At 44.6% G+C, this 22,913-nt stretch overlaps 2 protein-coding genes across 10 annotated transcripts in view; one reads left to right on the forward strand and one right to left on the reverse strand.

The window, feature by feature from the left end:
- Positions 1-992: 992 nt before the first annotated feature.
- Positions 993-18,217, forward strand: LOC308468190 (aryl-hydrocarbon-interacting protein-like 1; the record flags this gene model as incomplete). 3 transcript variants are annotated; one of them, XR_013981515.1, is made up of 7 exons in its annotated part: positions 993-1,845; positions 3,050-3,229; positions 4,855-5,043; positions 6,223-6,399; positions 7,957-8,098; positions 10,111-11,869; positions 18,114-18,167. XR_013981515.1 is itself a non-coding variant. In XM_080990170.1 (6 exons), exons 1-6 carry the CDS (start codon positions 1,750-1,752, stop codon positions 18,215-18,217), a joined length of 888 nt encoding a protein of 295 aa, XP_080846296.1. In that variant the 5' UTR covers positions 993-1,749. The 3 variants fall into 3 exon arrangements, 2 of the variants coding, with proteins under 2 accessions (XP_080846296.1, XP_080846295.1); XM_080990170.1 differs by lacking the exon at positions 10,111-11,869 and having other exon boundaries at positions 18,114-18,217; XM_080990169.1 differs by lacking the exon at positions 18,114-18,167 and having other exon boundaries at positions 10,111-12,587.
- The window catches only part of DRP2 (dystrophin related protein 2), a 58,797-nt gene continuing 49,373 nt past the window's right edge, over positions 13,490-22,913 (reverse strand). For 5 of the 7 annotated variants that reach the window (XM_080990163.1, XM_080990168.1, XM_080990167.1 and 2 more), the window contains 3 exons: positions 22,046-22,132; positions 21,449-21,536; positions 18,273-19,190 (listed from right to left, as the gene is read on the reverse strand). In XM_080990163.1, coding sequence (XP_080846289.1) covers positions 21,484-21,536; positions 22,046-22,132 — 140 coding nt within the window. In that variant the 3' untranslated portion in view covers positions 18,273-19,190; positions 21,449-21,483. Of the gene's footprint in view, positions 17,759-17,813; positions 19,191-21,448; positions 21,537-22,045; positions 22,133-22,913 lie in introns of those variants that run through there. The other 2 variants (XR_013981514.1, XM_080990165.1) reach the window with 2 other exon arrangements.

Raw genomic sequence — 22,913 nt, forward strand, 5'->3', positions numbered from 1 at the left:
GAAAGCTAGCTATCTCAATCTGTTAATTTTGTATAATTCCATTTGGATCAACCTGACTTCCTCCCACTGGAAGTTTGAACTCTGGTTTTGAAGTAAATTAATGTCCTTGAGTTAGGATGTCCTCTGGGTGGTACAACTTAGAGGATCAACTGAACAACCTGTCTCATCCCTGCCAGTTGCAGCATGGTGAACATAATGTATGTTTTGTGTATTTTTTATGGCTTGTACTTATAAGTATGGGTTGTGCTTTGACCAAACTGCGGGAGGCAGTGGAAGAGAGGAGTGCTGGTCGGCCAATTGGTGCGAAGGGAGGATAGAACTTTCTTTATGTATGCTACAACAGCAGCAAGAATACTCATCGGGAAGTACTGGAAGACACAAGAATTGCCCACCCGAGAAGAATGGCAGATGAAAGTGATGGACTACATGGAACTGGCTGAGATGACCGGCAGAATTCGAGACCAGGGAGAAGGGTCGATGGAAGAAGATTGGAAAAAATTCAAAATATATCTTCAAAAGTACTGTAATATAAAAGAATGTTAGAAGGAGGTTGGGAAAAGAAAATTAGGTCGTTCTGGTAGATATGATATAATGGACTAAGCAAAAATGAGTTGATGAAATCGAAATCTAATCACATTATTTTAATTTTAAAATATGTAAATGAAAATAAGGTTAGAAGGATTTGCTGGAAACACGATCTGAACTAGAATACAAAACTGGGAGGTGAGAGGAGGTCATGGAAATAAGTAAAGGGAAAAGGTTATGTAAAGGTTTAATCTGTTTTTGTTTTATTTTAACTTAATGTATTTTCATATTTTTTGTCAAGTTTTCTTTTTTATTCTATCTTATTGTTCTTTTTTTTTTACTTGTTTATCATTTGCTCTGTTATGGTTAAAGCTTTTTTTGTATTTTGTATGGTTTTTCTTTTTCTTTTTTGGAACTTTAAATCTGGAATAAATATCATTTATTTAAAAAAAAAAAAAAAGAGTGCCTGGCGTGCTCTGGTCCATGGGGTCACGAAGAGTTGCACACGATTAAACGACTAAACAACAACAACATGGGTTGTACTTAGATTGCATTGAAATCAGATAAGTTGTGACTTTCAAGTTTCATTGATTTCAGTGGTAGCTAAGTGGGACTAACATAGAAACAACCCTGGGTATTGATGCAAAATATGCATTAAATCATGAAATGGGCTGCAACAAAAAGGCATCTAACAAGTGTGAAAAGAAGGTTTTCCAAATGTACCAAAAACATTCCTTACCTGGGGCACCATTTGATCTCTGGTTAACCCTGGGAGGGAGGTTTATGGCCCAGCATTCTTTTGTAGAGGAAGCATTTTTCTACGGAGGGGCATTCACACTCTCAACTAGCCCTAGGAAATTGCTAGCATCTTCTAGAAGGATGCTGGGGGATTTCTCTGTTTACTAGACTAGCCTAATCTAATTTCATACCTACTAAGAAGGCAAATCCTGGATTAACCTGGCCTGGCAAGGAGGGGATCAGGAAGGCAGCTTCAGTGTGTTGTTTTCCCAGCACATTGGAGAAGGTGACAAGGACCAGGACAATATCTCTGCCTCCAGAAGGGGTCTGCACAGAGAAGAATTTCTGCTCAATTCTCTAGAGTCGGTTGGACATTAGTACCATCAAAATAGATTGGGAGTAGAAGTGGGTCTGTTGCAGCAAGGCATTGTAAAACAATCTAAAGAGTTCTCCGGAAAAGAAAAAAAAGCCGCTAGCAGCTCTGCCATGGAGGAAACATATCTACTTAACGTGGAAGGAGTCAAGAAAAAGATTTTACATGGCGGTTACGGTCCGTTGCCAGATTTCAAAGATGGGAGCAAGGTAAATGGCTGCAAGCATAGAAACCATTAAAAATGTGTAAATAGGATCATAGGAAGATGTCTTATACCATGCCAACTCGTCTCAACCATCTCATGGTTGTCGATATACTGTACTGAGTTGCAATGGCTCTTCCAAGGTTTTGGACAGGAGACTTTCAATCCCAGCTGGAGGTGCTGGGTACTTAAATAGGGACCTTTTGCATGCTAAGCATGCTCTCTGCCCCTGAGCTAGAGCTCTTCAGCAGTTATTAGCAATTATGGCTAAATTGAACCTCCATGTTTGGAGACAGTATACCCTGAATTTGAGTGGCTGGGGTCGGCAGCATGGAAGAGCAATTGCTTTCATGTTCTGCTTATGGGCTTCCTGGATGCATGTTGCTGGCCACTGTTGGAAATGGGTGCTGGACTAGGTGGGCCTTTGATCTGATTCAGCAGGTAATTGATTCTTAGGTAATTAGGTAAAAAACAGCAGAAGGGTTGACCTGGAACACTCCTCTTTATTCCTCTGCCTTCTGTCTCTTCTGACTACTGGCTTTAGAAAGCTGTTTTTCAGTTACAGAAGTAAAGCGCATAGTAATAAGGCAGTGAATCCTTTTCAGTTGTATAATATGCCTAACGTCTATAGAGCCGTGGAGGCTAAGCGCTGTGTCAGGTGCTAGCCCTATTCAGAGTAGACCCATTGTAATTAAATGACCTACTCTCAGCCCTACATATTTAAGTTCCTGTCCTACCTTTCAGTTATGTGCTTTCGGAATTATGACACTCATTTGCTATTGGTTAGCAGTTCGAAAGCACGTCAAAGTGCAAGTAGATAAATAGGTACCGCTCTGGCGGGAAGATAAACAGCGTTTCTGTATGCTTCTCTGGTTTCACCAGAAGCGGCATAGTCATGCTGGCCACATGACCTGCAAAAACTCTGCGGGCAAATGTTGGCTCCCTCGGCCAGTAAAGCGAGGTGAGTGCCGCAACCCCAGAGTCGTTTGTGACTGGACTTAACTGCCAGGGGTCCTTTACCTTTAAAGGACAAAAATTCCCACATAGGAAGAGGAAACTGAGCAGAGTCCCATTCAATGGGGAGAGGCAATAAATAATTGCCCCAGAACATTGTGGAAGGCAAAGCAAAGGTGGTTCTGAACTTCCAGAGGTTTAGATTTGAGCTGACTAGAGTCCTAACCATTATTAACTTTAGTTTGCCTTTGATCCAGATCACATTCCACTTCCAGACGCTAAAAGACAACTTTGAGAGAACGGTGATAGATGACAGCCGGGGCCCTGGCATCCCCATGGAGATTATTGTGGGGAAGATGTTCAAAATCGAGGTGTGGGAGACCCTTCTAACTTCCATGCGGATCGGCGAGGTGGCAGAGTTCTGGTGTGATGCTATTGTGAGTGTGCAATTGTGGCAGGCATACCCTGAACGCATGAAATTGTCAAGTTCATGCCTACCCTAATTAGCAGAAAGTTATTTGCAATTGACTATCAAGCATCTGGTACCCTTCAGATGCTGTTGAACTCCAACTCCCATCTTCCCCAGCTAGCATGGCCAGTGGCCAAGGAAAATAGGAGTTGTAGTCCATCAACATCGGGAGAACACCACAGTGGCTATCCTAAAATATGCTCACAACCTCCCATCATTTGACCTTGCTATCCAGATTCATTAAAATAGTTCCCCAGACTCCACCTTTTCAAAGTCTGGAACGTAGGAAGCTCCCTTATACCGTGCCAAATTACTGGTCCATGTAACCCAATACAGTCTACGTTTAACTGGCTACATATCTCCAGGGTCTTGGGAATAAAATGGTCTTTCCCATCACCAGCTACTTTATTATTTTAATTTGAAACCTAACCCTACCCTCAGCATGTAATGCAGGAACTCTACCACTGAACTACATGCCTCATCAATCAATTTCATTTTATCAAGTGCCTCTTGCGATAGATTCTGGAGTAAAGCAGGGATGGAAAATTGCAAAGGGTTTTGGACTCGAGGGGGCGGGGCGGGCTGTGGGTTCAAATACCTGTTAACATGCCTCTCGCCTTCAGGCCTTGGGCAAATTTCCGTTTCTTATTGTGAGTTGACTATGGGCTATTTCCAAGCCACCTGTTTACTGAACATCCATCCTGATTTGTTTCCAGGAAGATTAAATAGCCAACATTGTCTAATGAACCTTTGTTCTGACTTCTTTGTGGGGAGGTTAGATGCTGCTGCTGCATCAAAGCGAGTGTTATCCAGCACTTCCCAGTGCATCTTACCCTCACTTTCCTGATCACAAAAAGTCTGGTTTTTTTTTGGGGGGGGGAGTGGCCTTGTTGTGCAAGACCTCTCTCCCCCACTCCCCAATCCATTATAGTTGCACAACCTGAATTTGCCAGTGACTTGATCCTGTCCCAAAATAGCGATAGTCTGGAAGTGTCCTAAGAGAATGCCAATGACCTAGCCTGACGCTTGGGAGCAGGATGGGCTACGTTGTGCCTTTTTATGCTAAGATAATGCAGATCCTAAGGGACGTGGGTGGCACTATGAGTTAAACCACTGAGCCTAGGACTTGCCGATCAGAAGGTTGGCGGTTCGAATCCCCGCGATGGGGTGAGCTCCCGTTGCTTGGTCCCAGTTCCTGCCAACCTAGCAGTTCGAAAGCATGTCAAAGTGTAAGTAGATAAATAGGGGGGAAGGTAAGCATGTCAAAGTGCAAGTAGATAAATAGGAAGGTAAAAGGAGTTTCTGTGCACTGCTCTGGTTTCGCCAGAAGTGGCTTAGTCATGCTGGCCACATGACCCAGAAGCTGTACGCCGGCTCCCTCGGCCTATAAATTGAGATGAGCGCCGCAACTCCAGAGTCGGTCACGACTGGACCTAATTATCAGGGGTCCCTTTACCTTTAATGCAGATCCTACATTAAGGAAAAACTACCATCTTCCCTCTTGGACATCTGATTGTAGCACATCGCATTTCCCATGCAAGGCCCTGTATGCTCTCTGCCCCAGTCTTATGGTTACCTCCTTTGCAATTTCAGCACACGGGAATGTATGCCTTGGTCTCCAAGGGCATGAGGAAAATTGCCGAGGGCAAGGACCCTCTGGAGGGCCAGAAGCATCGCTGTGGGATGGGCAACATGTTCGATTACTATACCACAGGCCACGCAGACCTGGATGAACTGCAGCAGACGCCACAGCCCCTTATTTTCATTATGGAGCTGTTCAAAGTGAGTGGGAGAATCAGAAGGAAACTACAGTTCCGTTGTGTAACGTGCCGTTGCCACCATCTATCTCATCAATGGATGATTATTTATGACCTTTATATTCCCCTTTCCTCCAAAGGAGGTCGATTGGTTTATCACACCCTCCCCCCCTTTTTACCCTCACAACACCCCTGTGAAGTAGCCTGGGAGACAGCAGCTGGCCATGGACACTCTGTGAACACCACGGCTGTGTGGGGATTTGAGCCTTCCAGCCCACTGTTCCCCAGGCCTAATCCAGCATCATTCTGGCTACTACATGCCACTGACATGGCAGTCAGTGCCAATGAGTACCAGTTTCTGCCCAGCTGTGTCAGATGCAAAAGCTTTTTGTGGATTCTACCACCGCAGTTGGAGGGAAGAAGCATTCCTGCCCAAATCACCCTCTCACCCACCCCAAGGTCCTTGCACTTTGAAAACCGGCTCGTCAGAGAAAAGGGTTCAACTTACCTCATCCCTGATGTGCTGTTTTCCTATTGTCAGCCTGCCTATGCACAGCTTACGTTTTCAGAAAGCCTTGTCCAGGTGCTTCCACCATCTTCTGTGAACTGGCTGGTGACTTAGTAAGCGGACCTTCTCTGCTGCAGCTCCCTCAGAAATCTTTGTACTGGGAGGTCCAGGGGCAGATATTAGAGCTGTCCACATGCACTGGGCGCTGAGCCAATGGGGGTGCCATCTCAAAGCTAGCCCTGGTGATCATCCAATGTTTATTGGATGGATTTTCCTCCTAAACTGATTTTTGAATTCTGAATTTATTGTTATTCATGTTTTATATTGTATTTTATACTGTTTTTTGTTGCATCAATTAAGTGTTTTAAATCTGTTGTTAGCCGCCCTGAGCCCGGTTTTTTGAACCGGGAAGGGCGGGGTATAAATAAATTATTATTATTATTATTATTATTATTATTATTATTAAAGCTGGGTAAGCAAAGCACTGGGCTTTTGGGGAGGAGGTGTGAAGCTCTGGTAGGATCCTAGAGTCTTCTCACCTCGTTCCCAAAGCCTAGCTAGCACTTTCCCAGTTTTCAGCACCGAAAAGGAGATGGCGCAGAATGTGGGAATCCCCCTCTTGCAGGTGTCCTAGTATGGAACCCCTGTGTAAGTGGGGGTTCCCCTGTAATAACTGTGGTTTTCTATCCTATCTAGGTAGAGGATCCCTCTTCCTACAAGCGGGATACGTGGGCCATGAACAACGAGGAGAAGCTGCTGGCTGTGCCAAAGCTGCACACGGAGGGTAACCGACTGGTCCTTTCCAGGAAATTCAAGGAAGCGGCAGAGAAATACCAGGAAGCTATCATCTGCTTGCGCAATATCCAGGCCAAGGTAAGAGTTGGGTGGAGATAAAATAAAAAAGTAATTGATTTAAAATATGTTGGCTATAAACAGGCTGCCTGTCTCCATATTTGACTGCCTGTAGAGTAGGACTTTCTGTTGTTACCATCTAAGGCAAGCGGGGTAGTTGCCCAGGACAGGGTCTTCTCAGTGGTGTCCCCTTCAATTATGAAATGCTCTCTCCAGAGAGGTCTGTTTGGTGTGTTTTTTGTCGTCTTCTTGGCACCATGTAAAGACCTTTGCAGCAGCAGCAACAACAAAATATCCCAGGCCTTTTAGACAAAATTTTAGTTCTGTTGATTGTATCACATGGCTTTCAAGATCTTGCCGCCATTCTAATGTCTGGGTTTATTTAGATATTTTTTATTTCCATTGTTCTTTTCTAAAACCTTTTTTGCATTTCCTTCTCATATGAATTGTTCCTATGATTTTTTAATTTGAAAATCAAAAGGTGGTATAAATATGCATAATCAGAGCCATGAAGCAAGGAGAAGAACCCGCCTCAGGCAGCGGAAGTGCAGGAGGCAGTGCTCTACCTGATCTGCTACTTCTGCCACTGCCAGAAAGAGGGAAGCTTTGTAGCACACGGCACTGTTCACCTTCCCTGCCCCTGGATAGAGGAGTTGAGTGTGGACATTTTGAGGAGCAACCCAGCTGCCGCTTAATTTGGTGAGAGCGGGGGCACGAAGGCAGCAGAAGTTATTGGGCTGCAACTCCCATCAGCCTATGTCAGAATAGCCTTGCAGTGCAAGATGGTGGTGGAATTTGTAGTGCAACAGTCCCTGGAGGGCCAAAGGTTCTTCCATCCCTACAATATGGACCATAAAATGAAGGTTTTGAACATGGGTAGTCAAACTAGGGCCCAGGGGCCGGATCCGGCCCAATTGCTTTCTAAATCTGGACCACGGACAGTCTGAGAATCAGCGTGTTTTTACATGAGTAGAATGTGTCCTTTTATTTAAAATGTATCTCTGGGTTATTTGTGGGGCATAGGAAATTGTGTTCCCCCCCCCCTTCAAAATATAGTCTGGCCCCCCACAAGGTCTGAGGGACAGTGGACCTGCCCCCTGCTGAAAAAGTTTGCTGACCCCTGGTTTGGAATGTCCAGTGTTGGACTATATTCTTGGACCACTCATTCCCCATGAAGGACTTAGCATGTCTGATGACTTGCCACCCCTAAAGTTAAGCTGTATTTCACCTGGTCGGTGTCTAGATCACCTGGGGATCCATTTTTAAGGTATTCTGAGCTCTCTGTGAGAAAAGGTGGATGCAAATAAATCATTTTGTTAATTAGCTAGGTGTTCTCTTTTGCCATGAATGAGCTTGTTGGCCTCCATGTCTCTGATGTATGCTGCCGTGTCCCACCCTGAACACTGGCTTCAATGCAGGGGTCTCTGTCTCTTAGTGCACTATTCCAAACCTTAGCTGGAGATGCTGGTGATGGAACCTGGGACCAGCATGCAAAACCTGCAAAGCAGGTGCCTTTACCACTAAGCTACAACTCTTCTCCAAACCCACCATCTTGTTCTTTGCTGGGTTTCTCCACAGGAGAAGCCGTGGGATGAAGACTGGATGAAGCTGGAGAATCTCATTACACCTCTTGTGCTGAACTACTGTCAGTGCCAGCTGGAGTTGGGGGAGTATTATGAGGTGCTGGAGCACACAACCGACCTCCTGCAGAAGAACAATGGTGAGTGGTTCCTTCAGCTCGCTACTTGCAGAACCCTCCTCTATCCTTTTCTGCATGTGCCAGGGCCCTAAATTGCATGAGCATAGAGATGTGTTCCAGCATTCCTCCTGTTGCCCTGAGACTACACATCTCACATCACATACAATTTTATTGGCCACCCTGAAAACATCAATGACCAATGCAATTACTTGGGCAGTTTGTTAAGACTGGGTGAGCTCACACGCTTTGTTCCTTTGAGTTATTTATGCTTCCAAAAAGAGCAAAGCAAACATTCGATACTAGTTTAGATGCATCCAACTGACATGCAATCACTGACGCACAGGTCCTTTTGGAAGAAGGCAGAAGGGGGTGGAATAAGGGTGGAGTGGGGTGCACTTATGCACGCCCTGCCAATGTGTGCAGGGGCCGGGAACAGAAACCCTGTGCAAAATAGTCACTGTCTGTATCAATAGCCTGCTTTTGCAGTCTTGAGGTCTAGATCATCAATATTATTATTAATTAAAGTTGGGGTTTTGAGAACACAGTGTTCTACGCTACTTACCAAATTATTCATGCATCGTGATTGTGAAACCACAAGGTTCAGCACTGGTTCCAGGTTTTGGGGTGCTGTTGGGCAAGATGCTTTGGCAGGGTCTCCTCCCTCCATAAGTCCATCTCTTCCTTCCCACAATCACAAGTGTCACATGATCAGCACAGCAACAAGGCTCCCTAGCAGGAGTGGGGAAGCGCAGGCCTAGGGGCCAAATACAGCTGAATTCTTTGAAACTGAATGTAAACTCAGCTGAAGTCTTTCTCCCAATGTGCAGGAGGAGGAGAGTAGGAGCATGTGAGCCCAGGGCTGGATTCCAACTGCAATCGGCACGTTTAATGGCCAGGGAAGATGGGAGTTGTGGGCAGCAGCATTTGGAGCACCACAAGTTCTTTAGCTCCGGTTCAGCATTATGTGTGATCCTACCGCATTGTGTCTCAGTGAATAACTGAGGAGGAAACATCAACAGTGGAGTTTGGTTTTATTAACCCATCGTCATGTGGCAATTTTACACAAAGCTACTGGTACCTCTGAGAGAGAGAGATTTAGGCTGTGTACACACCATACATTTAAAGCACACACCCCTGCAAATAATTATTGTTAAGGGTGCTGTTAATTTTAGCTCTGTGTTATAATTTTAAGGTCCCAAATATGGAATATTCATAAATGTACACATATCTAAATATATGAACTGTGTGTCTGAAATAGTACGGGAGAGCAATCCTGAAGCCATTTTGACTCTCCCAAATTACTTCAAATATTCCTCTGCAGGAAGGGAGGCAAAGAGAGAAAGCCTTGCCATTGTCTTTTTGCTTGCAAATCCTGTCTTAAGGGCACATTTGTGTATGAATAGGGTGAGCCTGTGGCCTAAAGTATTAACCATCACAAAAGAAAGGCCAGGCTGCCCAGGTAATACAATCAGTGACCATTATCAGGTAGGTAGGATTTCTGCTGTAGACCGCCTCTTTCTGTGATGTATGTATGGTGTTTAGGGGTGGTGGTCTTGGGGTACAGGGTGGGCAATTTCAAAAGGCCTTGTGAAGTATTGTTCAGGGTTGTCCTCCCTCCTGCGCGTGGTGGGTTGCAATGGTTCGTGAATAAAGATCAGGCTTACTAGCCGCTTTACTTCTCAATATACTCTGCTATTTTCTCCTACCGATAGGGCTCTGTATGGGCTCCGGAATGCCCCATAAGGGAAAGGGAGCAGTTTTTCTTAAAACATCTGTAAGGGGTGAGCAACAATTCCCAGTATTCTTTGGTGGGAGGAACTGCGCTTTAAATGTATGTTGTGTACACAGTCATTGTGTAACCCAAGTGGCCTGACTTCAGTCTCATGTGGTCCACTCAGATGACAACGTAAGAAACACCCTATCCTTACATGGCCCAGGAAAGCAGAATACTGAGAGCGGTGGCTTTTAACTCTGTAATTTATTAGATTTGTATATGAGAGCTAGCAAACCAACTGACTTTGTTCTTTTGCTAGAAAATGTCAAGGCTTATTTCAAACGGGCTAAAGCCCACGCTGCTGTCTGGAATGAAAAGGAGGCCCGAACAGACTTTTTGAGGGTGGCCCACCTGGATCCATCGCTGACTGCTGCTGTGAGGAAAGAATTGAAGCTCTTGGGGGAGAGGATGAGGAAGAAGCACGTAGAAGACCGCAAGAAGTACAAAGATCTCTTCCAGCAGCCTCCTCCTAAAGGAGAAACTGAGGGGAGAGCAATGGAGGAGACAGAAAAGCTGTCAGATTCTAGCCTCGGCTCACAAACAGAGGAAAAGAATCAAGAAACCCTGAGGCCTGAGAGAGGAAGAGAAGAAGGGAGGTGGATGGGTGCAACAGAAGCAACAGAGCAAGGGAACTTAGCAGAGAAAGAGGATGGACTCCTAATGAAGACAGACGAAATGGACAAAGAGGACATCACCCCTCAGAAAGTGAGGGAAGAGGAAATGGGAAATAAAGATAAAGGAATGATGGAGAGTCATTCTGGAGATGACCTGACAGGCTGTGAAACCTCTGGAAGCAAGGAACAGTTAGAGTTCGGGCAGTGGAAGCTTGAAGAACAGAGGGGGAAAGTGGAAGAGATTAATTCTGGGGCTTGGGATCAAAACAGAGAAGTGGATTTTCCAGTGCTGGAGGAAAAGGATGCAGAAAGAAGAGCCGTCCCTGGGAGCTCTGGGAAGGAATTAGAGGGAGTTGCAGGAAACCATGTGAACAGCAGCGTAGGGGAAGGGTTAATTGAAGGACCTTGTGAGATTGGAGTGGGCATTGGAACAGAGAACTTCCCAAGAGAGACAGAAGGATATGAAGAAAGTTGTGGGAAACGGGAAGCCCAAACTGTTGAATTGTCAGGGGTACAGGGTGATAAGGGCTTTGGAGCAAAGGATCCCAAGGATGGAGTTATAGTGGAGAGCCCTCAGGAAAGTAGTGAAAAAGATGACTTCCAAATCCTTCAGGAAGGATCAAAGACAGAAGCAAGTGTGTCAACAGAACCGAGGGAAAAGGTCAGTTCTGACTGGGAAAACTGTGGTGGGCCAAGAAAGGAGAATTCTACTGGAGAGGAGAAGGAACCTAAAAAAGAAACAAAATTGGGAGAGAAAAGAAGAGAAGATAATGATCATTCCATTCCAGAAGAGGAGACACATTGCTGTGAAGCAGGCCCAGAGCATTGTGAGGGAGAGGCAGACCTAGAAGACTTTAAAAGAGTGGCCACTGGTGATTATGTGAAAATAACGTTAGGTTAGGGCCAAGGAAGTGATAAGCCTCGAATCACAGCATGCCAGAGAGGAGGGGGGTGGCCACAGAGAGGTGGCTGGATGTAGGGAGGGAGGAAGTGAAGTTGGTGACAGATCTAGGCTGTGCAAAGATGCACAAGGAGATGAAGTAGACCAAGAATGGTTCAAGGCAGAAATAAGCTTCAAAGCTGATGATCTGGAGATGGGAATGAGAGGGGAGGATTCCAAGACAGAGCAAGCAGATCTGCAAGTTAGGGGGAAAGAGCCAGTAGTGAAAACAGGCAGGGAAGCAGAACTGATTGTGGGGCAAGACTCTCTATGGGGCAACAGTGAGGTGTCAAGAAAGGAGGATGGAGATACAGAAGATATTTCATTGGCCACCCACTGCAGAGGAGACAAAAGCGAAGTGCTGGAGTTGACTGGATCTGGAGCAATGGGTGAGCTGAACATTTCTACCCTGAGACAGCGCAACCTGATGAAAGAGGAAACCCAGTGAGGAGACAGAGAGTCGGGTATGAAAAATAGTGGGTTGTAGAATCAGTTGCTAAGGTCTAGGGCAGAGCTTTCCAAACTGTGTGTCACGACATGTTAGTGTGTTGGCTGCAGTGTGCTCCTCCCAGGGCTGGAAAGGGGGTAATTTAACCTCCAGTTTGCTAATAAAACTGAATTACTGTTGCAAAACGATGCGTTTCTTTAAAAAAGTGTGTCACCAACATAAAAAGTTTGGAAAGCTGTGGTCTGTGGTGATATTGGGGAGCAGGGTCAGAGTGAAAGTGTGCTAGCTAATGATCTTTGATGTGGCCAGCTCATCTAGTTGAGAACAGACAACTCAGGGTCTGGTGCAGTAATCAAAGGCTCAAGGAGGGAACTGCCATTGCATCTACACCTAAGAAAACAAGCATGCTTGCCCCTTCTTGGGTCTGCTGGTATTCTCTTCAGTTTCCTTCCTCAACTGAAGAACTGTCTGCAAAAAAGTGCTATACAGGGTCATCTTGCCATCCGCATTCAGCCGCTGCACGTGTACTCGGAAAACAAACCTCCTCTTTGCCACCAAAAGCAAAGTCTAAAATTTCAGGTGGAAGAGATGGGTTATGATTTCCATTCCCCTGCCCCAAAGATTCTTTGCAGATTTTTAAAAAAATTGTATTGTGCTATAGCTGTACAGTGCCTAGAGAACTCATTTATGAGGCATCCAATGAATAGAAATAAAGCTGAAGGTGTTTTGAGAAAGGGATTGATGCTCTTGGTGGTGTTGATTATTCTTGCTGTTGCCCTGGCAAACAGGTTTTGCACTTGGTCAGGGAAGACAGGGAGGGTATTTAAAAATGCATGCATGCATGCAAGGTTAACGGGATCCTCAGCATCTGCAGGACGCTGCTCCTCAGTGTCATCTGCTTATCCTCATCCCGTAAGTACAGTATATGGCATCTCCTAAGGGGTAAAGGGACCCCTGACAGTTAAGTCCAGTCGCAGATGACTCTGGAGTTGCGGCTCTCATCTCACTTTACAGGCTGAGGGAGCCGGCATTTGTCTGCTCCACAGACAGTTTTTCCGGGTCATGTGGCCAGCATGACTAAGCCGCTTCTGGCACAACAGAACAGCGACACCAGAGCAGTGCACGGAAATGCCGTTTACCTTCCCGCCAGAGCGGTACCTATTTATCTACTTGCACTTTTTGGCATGCTTTTGAACTGCTAGGTTGGGCAGGAGCTGGGACCAAGCAACGGGAGCTCACCTCGTTGCAGGGATTTGAACCGCCGACCTTTTGATCGGCAAGGCCAAGGCTCAGTGGTTTAGACCACAGCGCGACCCATGTCCCTGAATGGCATCTCCTAGATATAGCTTAAAATCTGCCATTTTAACTTTTCCACGATCCCTTCTAGTGTAGCTAAGGCATTGAGGGAAATGTTGAAATGGTGATGTCCCATTTCATTAATCTGCAGTGCAACAAGTGGAAGAAAACACAGGACAAATGGAAGTGTTGGTATAGGTCCTAATTTTTTGGGGGGGGAAATCTTTTAAAAGCATTTTTTCCCAGGCCACATGCAAAGAAGGAACATAAAAAAGTACCTTGTGCTTTTCTCAAGAAAGGGGAAATTCTTCCAAAACAAAAAAATGAAGCAACACAGCACTTCAGATACAAATTTATTCTTTTTTCCCAAAGCAGAAATGGAAAAAACTTGAGTGAAGACAGCACATTGTAACCAGTCATTATTAGTTCTGCTCCCTTTAGAAAAAATCCCTCATTACTCATTGTGTCCCTTTCAATTGCTTCAACAGAGATTAACACCCACCCACACCCCAGTGACCAAGCTGCAGTCCTTCTGTGTGAAGAGCTAGGAAAGCGATGAGCAAAATTTCCTGGGAGTAGGCAGCGGAGAGGAAATCTCTTGTTATTTGCAGTGGGAAGTTGCAACGCTAATGAACAGGGTTCTGGGTTCCCAATGTTATTCAGAAAGTGGGATGGGGTGGCGGGGAGAACTAATAATGAAAGTGTGAGATTGAGGGATCTACCACATGCTACAGAGCAATTGTCCTTTTCAGGACAATTTTCAGGCCTCTCACCATATTAATTTCTGTCTCTTATTGGCACACTGGAAAATAAATTATATATACTTCAAATGCAACACAAATTCTGCCAAGTGCAATAGGCGACTGCAATTCCTCTAATGCTAGGGGCAGAGGCACAGGACTTAAGGTTTTACTTTCTGATAAGTAAATTGGTTGGCTTAACGTGTAAATTAGCTTGGGTGATGGTTCATAAAATTTAAGAATAATGCTGCAATACTATAAATACAAACAAAAGAATCAAGAACCTACACATCCTAGCACTGTAGAAAGCGATCAGATTAAACAACAAAAGTTTCTTAATATGGCCTACTAACAATATTGTCCGCATTCTGTCTTCGGCCACTGCAGACGAGATGAAGGAAGAGCACCGAGGGGTAGATAAGACCAGTTGGATGAATGAGTGGGCTTCTCTGCCTTGTAAGGACTGGGTGGAAGATGGGATTTGGGTATGTGCTGCTCTCTCCATGCTTCTGACTGAAAAACTGCCCCACCACAAATCACCTGTTCTATACAAGAGTTAAAGGTTAAAAGTAGGGAAAAGAAAGAAAGTACAAGGCAGTCACGTCTTGTGTGGGGGTACATTCCAGGGATGGCACGTATATGCAAAAATGCGTATACACAAACCACCCCCTTGGAACCGCCCACACACAATTTTATGTTCCAGAGCCTGCATGCTAAATGGACCGACACCGCCCCCCCCCCAGCTTGGTAAGCAAATCTGAGAGCTTAAAAGCCCTTTCCGCATCAGGAAAACCCTGGGCAAAAAGAACATTTAAGCTCTGCCTCCCCTGCATTTAATTTGTTTGATTTCAACCAGCTGGCCTTCAACCGCGTAAAGTTGAAATCACACATGTTAAACACACATAAGCTGTGAGTTACCTGTACTTATTTCACATAACAAGGCGATTCTACCTAATTCACACTTTCCAAAGCCACATGAGAACCGAAACACAGCTGTCCTTCAGAAGTTGCACTTCCTCAAATGCATTCCTCAAGCCATGTAACGTGTACAAAAAAATGCACTATATCACGGTAAAATGTCCATTAATAATGCATATATAAAAATTCAAGAATATAACATATCCCAAAATGCATTATATTAGGGCAAATTGTTTGCAAAAATGTGTATGTTACACAAAATGTACTCAAATATATTAGAGAACCTTTGGACATCATATGCTGATGAGTTTTCACATGGAGTTATTTAAAAAAGAAATTACAAGCTGATGTGGGAAAACGAGAAACTGAAGAAGATTTGTTGATTTCCTAGTTGAAAGCCCCATTCTTCCTTTGCTTCTGACTACCCATGAGTGTGGATTTGCCATTTGTCAATATCCTGGTTTTGTGGGCTAACGTGGGTACCAAGCCCCTGATCATATACAATATCAGCACTTAACTCACATACAGTAGTTCCATAATGACAGGACTTTGGGACCTAAGCCCAGGGTTTCATTCATGAGAAAGAAACAGGAGGGCTGGGTTTACCATATTTTAAAGTAAAACAATATACATTCCCCAAGCCCATCCTGTTCTCTTTGAATGCCAGGATCATTACGTCCAAGACTTAAAATTGCTTAGCTTGCACTGCAGCTCATGTGCCACTTTAGGAAAAGGAAACATGCTTCTCACCTCAAGAAAGGAACACTATGTGTTCCTTCAAAAACATGAAAAGAGGAAACACAGGACACAGATTTCCTCCTCTCAGCAGATCATGTAAGCCAAGGCAGGGATAGGGAATCTGTGGGTCTCCAAATATTGGATTCCAGCTCTCATCAGTCTCAGCCAGCTTGGCCAGTGATCAAGGGTGATGAGAGCAAATCACTGACAGTGCACAGGTTCTCAATCTCTGTCCTAACCTCTCCTTCTTGCTAGTTTGAGTAACTACATGACCCCTGGGGATCTCCACCTAAGGCCCAATTCCAAAGTGGAGTTTCAGTTTCTTTCAAAACTAAGATGGCATGTGGTGTTTGTTTTATTTTAAAATACAATTCAGAAACAACTACAGTGGTACCTCGGGTTACAGATGCTTCAGGTTACAGACGCTTCAAGTTACAGACTCCGCTAACCCAGAAATAGTACCTCGGGTTAAGAACTTTGCTTCAGGATGAGAACAAAAATCACTCAGCGGCGGTGCAGGGGAAGGTCCCATTAGCTAAAGTGGTACCTCAGGTTAAGAACAGTTTCGGGTTAAGAACAGACCTCCAGAATGAATTAAGTTCTTAACCAGAGGTACCACTGTACAATGGTGATTTCTGCTAGGCTTTTTAGAGGTTCAACCATCAAACCAGAGTATTTCCTTGGGAGGAAGAATTGGCATATGCCTGCTAAGAACATTCTTGGCCTAGACTTAAAGGTCCACCATTACAGAATATTAAACGGAATGCTCTTTGTCATGCTTTAAATCATGCTCATACAGTATAACTGGCAGTGCCTACAATGTCGATGGCCTAAAAAACCCACTTCCTTCTACAGCTACTGTGTGACACAAATCAGCCCACTTTGTTTAGTATTTTCCTCATCTTCTTGGGAGCCTACAAGATTCTCAACAGCCAACATGCTGTAGCAGTCCACTAACATAAACCCCACACAAATTTATGACAACGTGCTACAACAACCCTCACAACCTACAATGCTTTCAGCACATGTGACATTCCTTACAATCCATAAATGCTGGTAAATTACATTGTGACCCATAGCACCACCAGCCTTGGACTTCACAAAACCCATTCTATAACTTGCATTTTTAAGGGATTGCGTTCAGCCATTTAGCAATACTGCTACTTGAAAGTTGAGGCAGACCTCAAACGTATAACTATCTTTTTTAGTTTTTGAGGTAGCAGCTTTGACTGTGTATATACTCTGCAAGCAACACCCACAAAGAACCAGCCACGGACATGATATACAACACTGAATGCAGCAAAAGGCAAATGCTTAAATCTAAACTAGATTCCACACACTGTCTTTGCTTACAATTTACTGCCCACTGTTAATCGCCTTTTACCATAGATTAGCACCTTTAACCAACAAACATAGGTTTAGGGCATAGTTACCTACACTAGAACACTTCCATTAGTTGTCATGAGCTGCCTTTTCCCTTGTAAATTTGTCACCTGCATCCCCAAAACACAGCCTATCATGGACACCAGCTTCAGGGGATCCTGCGATGCCAGTCGATTCTACTGGATCCCCAGTGCCCAGCTAGGGGATAAGTCCTGAGTGAATAGGCCATGACTGTGATGTTTATCTGCCTCTCCTTAAAGAGGAGAGGTGAGAAATTTTCAAGTTTAAATGGGAAACTTATGGTGTACAACAACCTTGTGCCAAGACTGCTCTTGGAATGGGCCAGGTCTGTTAACACAGCACCCAAGTGGTTTCTGCAGCACCAGAAGATTTGGGCTACATGAAAGGCATAGTATGCTTTGTGCTAATCCGGCGTGTTTGGGATTAGAATGGGAACTGCACAAATCAAGGCCATAATACCACTGAGAGCTGACCTTAATGGCAGTGGTTTCCAATGCTTTTTTTTTGGCCATGCCTCTCTGTTTCTTTTCTTTTGTCTTGTAGCCTATGGGAGATGCAGAACATCTGGTGTCGTTGCTATCTCAGTCCGGGAAATGAGCCACATTCCATAACTTTCTCTCAGTTGGAGATATGGAGGCAGCAGTTCCACTGTAGCAATTGCTAACCAAGGAAAGAGCCTTGAGCTGCCTGATCAACAACAGCCCAGATTTAAAAATTCCCCCAATGTTAAAATGATTATGGGATCACACTAGGTTAAATCTAAGCGACCCAGCCTAACTAGAGGCCTAACTATTCAGACGCCAGTCCTTCTGAATAGTTGCAATCTACCTGAAAGGAAATGGGGACGCCTGTTTATTTTCCAACATAACTAGCTGTGCTGCTGAGTGCAGTTCAAAAGAAGTCCTTTTTTGGTCACTCAGAAGCGCAGACATACTATGCTTTCAAGTGCTCCTGCAACTGAATATTTTGTACTGCATTTGACCTGTGTGACTTGGTTAAGACCACTATGCATAGGAAGCTCAAAGTAGCAGCTATCCATATGCTTCTTAAGTTTGCCACACACAAATTGATCCAAAGAGGGAGGGACTGGACCCCATAGCACAATGCGTAAATAAACTCTATAGATGCCAACAGATTCTGACTCCCAACCACCTTTGTTTGCAGGAGGTCACTCAGGTGGAGATTATTCCAACTCCAAAAGGAAGCAGGCAGGCCTAGGCTCTTTGGAAGCAGCTGCTGGGGCAGACAAAGAGAAGAGAGGGAGCTGACTCCCATCACATAAAAAAGCAGATTTCGGAACAGAGCAGAACTGCAAATCCAAAGTAAACACATAACAAGGAATTAGAATTTAATGCATGAGGAAGTCCATTACAGTGCTTAAATACAATATATATAATATGTATTTATATATTATGTATATATATAAATATGTAAATTAAAACAATAAGGCTCTCTGTTATAAAGCTTCTCTCACATAAGGCTGCTGTTACTGCCATTGGAACAATATGTTTTAAAGCCTGCTCCTCTCCCTTGTTTTCCCATGAGATTTAATCTGGGCCTTGTCTCTTCCTCCCACTGACCTTGGAAGATATGGAGGTACCCGGGCGCTTGCAAGTTCCTTTTGCAACATACCAACTCTTCTGATTTTTTTTTTTTTAATTATAAAGGTTTTGGATTTCTTCCCAGCTTAAAGGTTCTTCATGGTTTATCGGTCACTGTGAGACAATTCCAGTCCCCATAAAACCACCATCCTGTGAAGGCCACAGATCATTTCACTTGGCCAAAATCCACCATAGGCCACTTCCTGACTCAACCCCAAAATTGGCCCAGAAAAAGCGACAGTCCACAACACAAACTGTAGAGGGTGGGGGGAAAGCTATTCATGTCAGTTTGTAGTTTGCACAGAAAGGCACCACCATGTGCCCTTGTTTCCTTCCTTTCAGAGTTCCTTGAATCTAGACATGTGTCAACATCCAGTTTTGACCTCATCTGGATTTGGGGTACGTAACCCTGGATTGCCCTTCCAAAGGAAATGCTCTGAAGATACACCAAGGAGTGCTCTCCTGGAAGCCAAACCCTGCAAGGATTCTGGTGAGCTTCTGCTGAGGATGTCCCCTTAAGGATCCGAGTGAAGTCTGTCACACAGAGGGGAGGAGAGAGGAAGGGAGAGTAGCAGCTGCTGAGGAACTGGTTAGACAAAGCCTCTCACTTGCAGGAGGTGTTAGATAAGGGAAGTAGGACCTGAAAGAGAAAACAAAACAGGGTCGCATCCAGTGGAATATGTGCCTGCTGGATTCATGTTATAAAGGTTGTCTCCAGATTGTCTTTTTTTTTTTAAATGAGAGGGATTCACTGGCATACCAGAAATCTGGGTTTGTGCAATTCATGAATTAAAGCCCTCTGGTGTAACAAAACCGTTATCACACACACAGACACCCTCAAAATTGGACTGCTTGCAGCTAGGAAAGAGATGGGTAAATGCACTAAAAAATATGGGACAACGATCAATTGGCAGGAAGATGTATAACCTCCACGCAAACAAATAAAGATGAATGCACATTGTTGTATAACCTCCCCACAAACAGATCAGGATGAATGTTCAATAAACAGGTTGCCTGGAGAAGCCCAAGGATATTCAGAGTTATACCCAGAGGCAGTTTGGAGAGTGGAGGTGTTAAGGGCTTGTTTATATGTGTATACATGTACAGACAATTTGGGTTTGATAATAGTGCTAGTAAGTTGTGTTGATCCCCCACCCTGTACTGTTTTGCACCCTTCTTCATTTTTAGCACAGAAATTAGTATCTCAAGACAACAGGCGTAAAAACTTTTCACAAAACGCTACTTGGTAAGTCTATAAGGCTTATAGACAAACATTAAAGGAAAAAGCAGGCATGCACACAATCTGATTATATTCACAGTGGAGCTTAGTTAAATCACCCATCCCACCCACAATTTACACCCATCCATATAGTTTTCTGTGTCGCATAAAGATGGCATTTGAGGCTGCAACCTTAGAGGCCATGAGGCTATATTGGTTCTCCTTCTCTAGTACTGGATCATCCCTCCCCACCATTTTTGAGAACTCTGGCCTGGCCCAAATGATGTCACAGCTCTGAGCTTGGTAGGGGTTTTTGTTGGGGTGGTTGGGAGTTATACCAGAGTGGGGAGAGGACTGGGAAATGTCTTGGTTCTAAATGACCCTGAGTTTTTCTTAGCAGCCGAAATTCCCCCAAACCAGGCAAGTTTTTAGATCTCAAAGGGAGGAAATAGTGGCGTTCCTTTTTTTTTTTTTTAATCCGCAAAATGACAGGAGGACTGCAAGAGCCTTTCTTCACCCTCCCTGCCAGCAACACACTGTTAGGGCATTGGATGAGGCAGTTCAAGTGCCTTCAGTCCCCTCAGCCTCCAAACCTTTTAAACTTGGCATCTCTCTTTCTGGGACTGGTTCTACACCAGAGCTCAGCTGATTGTTTCCCACATCCTTTTCGGTGGGCATTTTCTTTTGAGTTTAAGCCTGGCTGCATTGGAAGAAAAGAAACAATTCTTTCCTTTGAACTTGGGCCACCTGACATCTGGCAATGTCAGGCGATTGACAATTCGGCAGCTCTGCCCACCTGTCAAAGTGATGGGGAGCAGAGTTTCCACCCTGATCTTTACATTTGCAACAACTCTACAGGGTTTCAGAGGCTGGGGAAAAAGCCATACTGAGCAAATACTAAATCTTTACACTCAAACTCTGGCTGCATGCACACCATATATTTAAAGCACACCATATATAGAATCCTAGGGACTGTAGTTTGATAAGGGTGCTGGAAATTGTAGCTCTGTGAAGGGTGAACTACAGTTCCCAGGGGGGGTTAGGGGAGAATGTGCTTTGAATGTACAGTGTGTTTGCAGCCAATGTCTTGCAGTTTACCTCAGGGCTTATCCACACTTACTTTTCCTCCGCCCTTTCCAGGCCCAGTCCGTGATTTAAAGCTCTCTGGTTTTTTTGCTACAGAGCTGTCTCCGTGAAAACTCTTTAAAGTTCAATCGGAGCAAATGTCAATCTGTGGGAAACCCGAACTTGACATTTTCTCTGCTTCAGCTTTAAAGAGCCGGTCTTGAAGGAGAAATCTTAGAGCAAAACAACAACAAAAAACCCCACTTGGATGCAGAGCGTTTAAGTGCGGACCTCTGCCTGGAAAGAATGCATGGGCTTTATTCATTCCTGGAACAAGTTTGTCAATGACACAACACGCTGAGCCATGAAATCTTTCTGTCCCCTTTCATTAGTGATTTCCCTGAGATATATTTCTGTCTTCTGCATATAAGAGGTGAAGAAAGCCTTAGGCCTATCATGCCACTGTGGGGGGGGGGGGGAGGGAGGCCAATGGTTATGCCCATCAAAAAAAACGGACACACTGGCAAAAGCAGTAAGGCTAGGTTATACAGGTTTGGTATGCCAGACATCAATGCCATAAGCAGCCAGACCAGGAGCAACACAATAGCTAATACCAGCTGATGCCCACGGTCAGCTTTGAACAAGTCATCTAGGAGAACTTGAGAGACTTCTTCAGGAAGGCCAGGGGGTGTGGTCTTTGCCCTGTCAGGGAAAAAAGGGACTGTGACTCCAGGGGCCTACAACCATTCTGGTCAGCCTTCCATTTGTACAGGAAGACTGAAGTGGGAAGTCTCCTATACTCATGGAGACTCCCCTCATATTTTAGATCTTTCAGGTTTCTAAAACATGTGGGGAACTTCCACAAACTCAGGTAAAAAAGGCTGCAGTGAAGATGGCACGCTTCAAGGGTTACAGTGCAACTGTGCAACTTTTTGGACCTCTGCATCGCATTTGAGCCCACTGCTGGTGCCTTGGACTCTCCAGTAGGGCCCACTGCTTTCAGTAGGGGCCGCCATTTTAATTCACCTCAGTAATCCAGAGATGGGGAATCTATGGCCCTCCAGATGTTGCTGGGCCTACAATTCCCATCATCCCTCGACATTGAGCCACGCTGGCTGGAGCTGATGGGTATCCGGGTCCATAAGCACCTGAAGGGACAGAAGGTATCCCATCCCTGATGATGTAGGCCCAGATGATTTAAGGCACTGTACCTCCAGTGTTGGGAAAAGCATTTCGAAGCTTCTCCATGATATCCTCCAGACACAGACTGACGTCCTGAGTACTCACCTCCACCTCATCTATGAGAAAGAAAAATGAGTAAAATGGGGGTAGGGAGGAGATCATGTTAATATTGTTGTATCTGGGATTTTCAATGAAGAGTCAGTTAAAAGTGGTCTATTAATCAGTCACCATCTTGCTGAAAGGTTGGGGATAACACTACAAGACAGATTTGGGATTATTAGAGGACAAAGCCCTCTTTCCGTTGAAAGTCACACCCACACCATACATATGAAGCAGATTTAAAGCACATGGCTTCTCTCAAAGAATCCCAGGAACTGTGGTTTGTTAAGGGTCCTGGGAATTGTATATCTGTGAGGTATAAATTACAGCTCCTAGGATTTCTTGGAGGAAGCCGTGGTCTGGATGAGACTGAAGACTACTAGACTAGGAAGCAGAGAGGCCAAAGGCTATGTAATGGTCCAGCTCAAACGCATGTTTATAATGCCAAGATGCATTCTCAAATAGATGATAAAAGACCTGCACCCCAAATTGGGTTCTCTTCCTGTTTCAAGGAGGGGGACATGACCAATGACCACCCTAGGGTTACTTGGGAGGAAAGGCAGGGTATTAAAGAAAGGAATACAGTAGAATAAATAGAGCAGGAAGGCAGGATCTGTTCCTCAAGGTACAAATTCATGCACCACATAGTTAAACTATGGAACTCACTCTCACAGGAGAACCAATCTGGATGGCATTAAATGAGAATTAGATAAATTCAAGGAGGATAAGTCTGTCCATGGCTACTAGCTATGCTCTGCCTCCATGGTCAGAGGCAGTATGCGTCTGAATACTGGTTGC

This window comes from Podarcis pityusensis (genome assembly GCF_964106645.2).
Source record: "Podarcis pityusensis genome assembly, chromosome: Z".
NCBI classification, from domain to species: Eukaryota; Metazoa; Chordata; class Lepidosauria; order Squamata; family Lacertidae; genus Podarcis; species Podarcis pityusensis.